The sequence below is a fragment of the Pollachius pollachius genome (genome assembly GCF_949987615.1).
Source record: "Pollachius pollachius genome assembly, chromosome: 5".
NCBI classification, from domain to species: domain Eukaryota; kingdom Metazoa; phylum Chordata; class Actinopteri; order Gadiformes; family Gadidae; genus Pollachius; species Pollachius pollachius.
This window is the reverse complement of record NC_136938.1, coordinates 5,413,172-5,419,171: the sequence shown is the minus strand read 5'-3', so window position 1 is coordinate 5,419,171 and position 6,000 is coordinate 5,413,172. Positions and strand designations below refer to the sequence as shown.

At 47.5% G+C, this 6,000-nt stretch overlaps 1 protein-coding gene across 1 annotated transcript in view; it reads left to right on the top strand.

The window, feature by feature from the left end:
• Positions 1-445: 445 nt before the first annotated feature.
• The window catches only part of nkd1 (NKD inhibitor of WNT signaling pathway 1), a 34,178-nt gene continuing 28,623 nt past the window's right edge, over positions 446-6,000 (top strand). Inside the window, exons 1-3 of the mRNA XM_079736464.1 lie at positions 446-587; positions 728-760; positions 983-1,122. Coding sequence (XP_079592590.1) covers positions 563-587; positions 728-760; positions 983-1,122 — 198 coding nt within the window. The 5' untranslated portion in view covers positions 446-562. The remainder of the gene's footprint in view (positions 588-727; positions 761-982; positions 1,123-6,000) is intronic.

The window sequence follows — 6,000 nt, the reverse complement described above, 5'->3', positions numbered from 1 at the left end:
ATGTGTAAGTTGTGTATTTTTTGTTGTGCAGAACACAAATCAAGCATTACCCACTGTATCTTATGCTCACCCAGTTTCACCTAATTTGCAACAATTTGTGATGAGGCACCGTCTTTCCTCTGATATTCAGATTAGCCATTGAAGCTCCACGGAGCAGTCAGGCTACGGGCTCATAGTGTGCTCGGGCTGCTCTTTTTTTCTTAAAGTTTTGAGACTTCAAGGAATTTGGGTTTACTTTCATGTGCTGCGTCGGCCCAATAAAGCAGAGAACTGCCAGCACCTCGTGTAATCTTGGGCGAAGTGTCAATCACGTTGTTTGAGCGGTTGAAGTGCGGGTTTTGGTAACCGCCTCCTGTCCGCTTGGAAGAGAGAACAGGGGGAAGGGAGGGGGGATGCAGGGGGGAGGGGGTACTCGATCAAAGACTCTCTGGCTCTCTCGCCGTAGGATGTACTGCTGAGCGCAGACTTGCTCTCTGGACGGACGGCGTCTGTGTTTGGAAATATCGCCGCTTTTGGATTATATTCTTCCGTTGCTCTTTGAATCACAACCAGATGAATAGAAATGGGTAAACTGCATTCGAAACATGGTAAGTTTAACAAAATAAACCTTTGGAGAAATGCCATCTGTAGTGGGTCGGAGCACGCCGGAGCGCGGCGGTACTTTGGAGTTAACCCTTTTTATTGTCTTCTCCCTTTTCCCCCTTACTTTGGGGTTTTCTTCGAAAAGCTGCCGTTTGTAAACCGAGGGAGAGTCCGGAAGGTAAGCGATACGACATATATATCAGTTACTGTATCATTTATTGTTTGAGAATTCGGGCAATCGAAAGGGCACTTTAGTTCAGAGCTCCAGTGGTTAAAACAGAGCAGACCCCTATGTTACTAACTTACAACGAGGCTGTGCGTAAAGAAAATATCGGTGTTATACTTATACAGACGCGTAAAACAACGTGGATATTAACACGAGTCACTATTTTGCCTCCAGGCGACAGTTTCGTAGTGAATGCGTGCTTGGCGAGGAAAGGCATCGACGACTGGCTGGTGAAGCAGCAGTACTACTGCACCGGGTCATCGCGCCTGGAGCACGACTGTCACCACAAGAAGACCTGCGGCTCCACTCCTCGGGTAAGGGCAGGAGTTGTATGAGGACTTACTTACTGATGTGAGGTCAGTGAAACGTTACAGTGGACCCGGGTTTTGGAGAGAGCCATCTGCTGGGCCATCGTGTGATGTACTGGATCGTGTCCGTTTGTCAACTTTCTGCTGGTTGAGTTGATAGTCGAGATGTTTGGATGTTTGATCCATCATGGATATAGGTGTTATCGTAAAGTAGTGGATGTAGGCTTCGTCCGAAGGACGCACGGACGACGCTTTGAAGATAAATAAGCCTTTGAAGATACAATGGAACGCTTTGTGCTTGTTTTATTTTTTATTGGTACGATTTAATCACAGAATATGTTTATTTAACAATCGGGGATGTCGTCATGTCTTCTCTTTATATGAATGACTGACCAAGCGCCCCGTAAAAACAATCAATTAACCTGACTAACATGCCTTCAAAACTCACTACTCATCCATAAACTTGAAAACGATCCAACTGAATGAAAAGTACTATTTTACGCTGCACATTAAGACGGATAAAAAGTATTATTTGATCAAAAATCTGTGATGCATTGTGAATTGCTCCGAGTTGAAGGTCATGTCTATTTTGTATTAGGGCATTCTGATGTTGTTGTCTACTTCGAAAATCCTCTGGAATCACTTCTTAGTGTCCCTAAGCCGCTTTGGCTACAACGCTTTCCTCAAACGCACCACGTTTGAAGAACCAAGGCAAATTAATAAATAAATCATCTGATAGCTAATCCCTTTTCCACAACTCCAGTGTCCTAATTGCATTCTGACCAAAATTAACGAAATCCTATTTTGGAAAAAAAAAAAAGTTAATATAGATCAACCCCTGATCCACAGATCCACTGTTAATCAGTGGACGGGCCAATGGCAACGCAACGCAGAGGTACAGAGCATCAACGATACAAGTGTGCACGCAAACTGGACGAGAAGTAAAGTAGTTCAGCACGAGTAATTAAGAAACAGCATCGGGGAATATAAGGTGTTCACTGGAACCTTACTGGAAGTGACACTGATGTATTTTATGCGCAGCCAAATCTCCTCTGATCAGGGTCCAAGTCGAGGTCCAAAGTATTTGGCCGCTGCTGCTGCAGTGTGGTCCTGATAGTTGTGCCCCGGGGAGGGGGAGTGCTAGAATCTGGTCTGGCCGTCAGTGTGGGACATGACCGACAGTGTCCACTTCCTAGCCGCTCCGGTTGGAGGTGACGTGCGAGCGAGCGAGAGTCGCTCAGCGTGTGCGTGCATCAGCGCAAAGCCAGCGCCGACCCCCCAGCGTCGCTGTCCAAGTCGCTAAAACCTGACGTGTGTCCGGTCCACTCATAAACATCTTCATCTTGTAACCGGAGCCCCCTGCGCACGGAAAGCCACGGTGTCAGTGTGCGCCGTGGAAAGCACCATGGGAAACATTTGGGAAAAAATGTATTTCAAGTTCCATATTGTTGCTGGAAGTGCGGATTATCGTCGGCCTCAGTCTCACGGCTGTTGTTTTTGTCACTCGACGCCAAGGTGGTCGTGGGGAATAGCAACCGCGTCCCGGTTCAGATTCACGAGTGTGGAAGTTTGAAAACACATCTGTAGGAATTCTTTTTTTCTCTCGCTTGTTGAAAAACAGTGTTATTTATCCAGATGTTTACCCCCCCCCCCCCTCTCCAATAGCAGCTTTGTTTTTGTTTCCAAGAGGGTGTGAAGAGAATCTTGGCTCTGGTTTAAAAACAATCCCGACTGAAGGGCTTGATGGTTTTCCCTATTCACAATTAAGATTTATGTGCAGTTCTATGGCATAAATAATTCAAATTGGTGTGTCTAATGGATTCCATAGCCAAGGGGGAGTCGACATAAAAGAAGAGGAAAGATTTTTTTTCCAATATCAATATTTATTTAGATGTTTTTCTTCTGTTGCGTCCTGTCGGCTAGATTCTAGTTCAGTAAATAGCACAAAGAAGTATGGCAGTTTTTTTTTGCATTAGCTCATTGGCTCACATACTCCCCAACACATGTAAGCTACTCCACAATGTTACTTTGCCATGTGCAACTAAATAAATCAGTCCCTCCCAAATAAGATGACTTAAATACCGGCAACTAGCTGTAAAATGCTTGTTTCAGATTTCAGTCCACCCCTAGTTTGCTTTTGCCTTCATAATTTACCACCACACGAGTACTGCACTAAGCTCCACCCAAACAACGACACAGGAAAGCAAAAGCCAGAGAAGTCAGAGCTGTTAGCCCTAGAAGCGTTCTGCGGATAGTTACGTAAATATGTGGTTCTTACCCCATGTAAGCAACATATAGATCTATTTGTAGGGGATACAGGGTTAGATAGTTATGTATATATGTTGTTCTTACCAACTTTGAACAACAGATAGATCTATTTGTAGGAGATACAGGGTTAGGTTGTGTCGTAACCTCTCCAATAATTGGATTCAGCAGAATCTGTGTTGAGAGAAATCTACACATAAACACATAAATCAAATAAATCTATTCCTCATCATGATATGTATACTGCTATATTGGGGAATTACTCTTTAATTATTATTAATTATTACTTGTTATTATAATGCTGTGTGTTTTGTTAACCAAAGCATGCTTTTGGTTTGTTGGATGAGTGTCAGCAGGAGATGAGGATAGGCCAAGCCCTCAAAGGTTAAAACTAAGGCCCCTTTTCACACCGAAGCATTAGCCTGGGAAAGAAAATTGTTTTCATTGTTTGTAAAGGGTCAACGTGTGTTATCTGAACTATGTCATTCACAGGGTGGGAAGGTGGGACACTTTGCTATGAAGAGGCAAAGATTTAGGGTGCTTTTTTTATACCTTGTGGTTTTGGGTCTGGAGGCGTGGCATCGCTTCTCTTTAACAAGAAATGTGATGGACTAGCTATCTGGTCAGCTATCAACCCACACTTGTGTGCCCGCATCAGAGCCATATACCTTAGACCCAAGACAACAGCGTTTATTCTGCATTGTCTGCTATGTTGATCATCACTAAACCCCTCATTGATTGGTCCGCTTTTGCCATAATGTGCAGGTGCACCATGCTAAAGGTGACGAATGAGGGCTGCAAAGTGCTTTAGTGTGACCAAAGCGTTGTTTGGTCAATTCAATACTCCTGGTTTGACACAGGTTGTTAGCACAAAAGGGCCAGTCGAGGAAGGAGAGATAGAGAGATAATCTTTTACGAATTGAAGTCTGAAGGGTGCTAAGTGAGCTCTGTTTATCTCCTGTAATCGTGACAGTGTTCTAGTGATATGAGCAGTATGGCGACAGGCTGGGAGGTTACGGACACTGACGGCTGGGGGCAGGTGGGGCGCCGCGGGCCATGTGAGCAGATACACTTTCCCTCCGGTCCACACCGCGTTGTGTGCACCCCTGCTGGAAATACATCTCACATGTTGCCGTGAGAGACGCGGACGGCATCAAACGCTTCAACCATCTGTGATCTTGCAGTTTGAATTTCTGGTCGGCCGTTTTGGCAGCGATCTCCTGACACTTTGTTCTTCTCGCTGCGTCTCTCGGACGCTCCTGTCTGGCGGGGGCTGGTGTATATTCCGTACCCGAGATATATCGCTTGCTCCATCATGTGATAGCCTTGGTTTGTCTGTACCGCGCCAAAAGTCACGCGATCTATTAGGTGATCTGACTTTTCTTTCGTCTTTCTCCCTAGCAAAGTTCTCCTTCCTTTCTACTATTAAAAGCGTGCGTATCCCCCCATCCCCCCTTTCCTGCCTCCTCTTTCCTCTCTCCTTTGGTCCTCCTCGCTCCCTTCCTGGACTCCATCTGGTTCTTGAGTTGACTTTGCGGTCGTCTGCGGCCGAAGAAACGGGGGGGAACACTTCGAGTGGTTCCTGCCGTGCAGAGAGGTGAGAGCTGTGACCCCCAGGACCCTCCCCCTCCTCCTCCTCCACCCTGCTGACGTAGCCACTCCCCCACTTCCTCCTCCGCTTCCAGTTGAAAAGCCAAACCCCCAACCTTAAAAAGCGCTGCCTTGCATCGCAGGGCTTTCTTATTTCCTGGCTGTTTCTCTTCTCAAAGAGCTTCCATCTAAACAGATACGGTCTCCTAGACAACAAGGCCAGCGTTCATCTGACGGCGAGGCACGTCCCCGTCCCCCAACCCCCTTGTTTCACAGTAGGGGACCGCCGCTCTGATATTTCCCTGTGACTAGAAAGTTTCTCTTGCTTTTATGGAAGTAGGCCTAAAGCTTTTAAACACAATGTTCCTCAAACGCTGAGGCTGATAAAAGACACGGCAGGCCTCGCGCTCCAATCATTTCTCGCCTTCGCTGTCGTGCCTCTCTCGCTCCTTTAAGCCAAGAGCCCCTGTCTCGGAGCTGAAAGCACTCTCTGAATCTCTCTCTCTGTCTCTCTGCGGTGCTCTATCTCTCTCTCTCTCTCTCTCTCTCTCTCTCTCTCTCTCTCTCTCTCTCTCTCTCTCTCTCTCTCTCTCTCTCTCTCTCTCTCTCTCCGTCGTCTCCTCTCTCTGCGGTGCACTCTCTCTCTCTCTGCGGTGCTCTCTCTCTCTCTCTTTCTCTCTCTCTCTCTCTCTCTCTCTCTCTCTCTCTCTCCCCGTCGTCTCCTCTCTCTGCGGTGCACTCTCTCTCCCCCGCCTGGCCCCCTTATGCGTGCTTCATGTCGCCCCCCCCCCCCCCCCCCCCAACCCTTCTCCCACCGGGCCCTCCCCCATGTGGGACCTCTGGGGGCCGCATGCCTGCTGCTGCTGCTGCTGCTGCTGCTTTTTTAAAGAGGCTGGGGGGGCTGGAGGAGGTGGGGGTGGGGAGAGTTTGGGGCCACACTCCAAAGAAAAGAAAAGCCTTGGCCCTTTGTGCACTGGGGATGGGTCGGGCCTTTGGGGCTGGGTAGGGGATTCAGGGGGTGGTTATGGG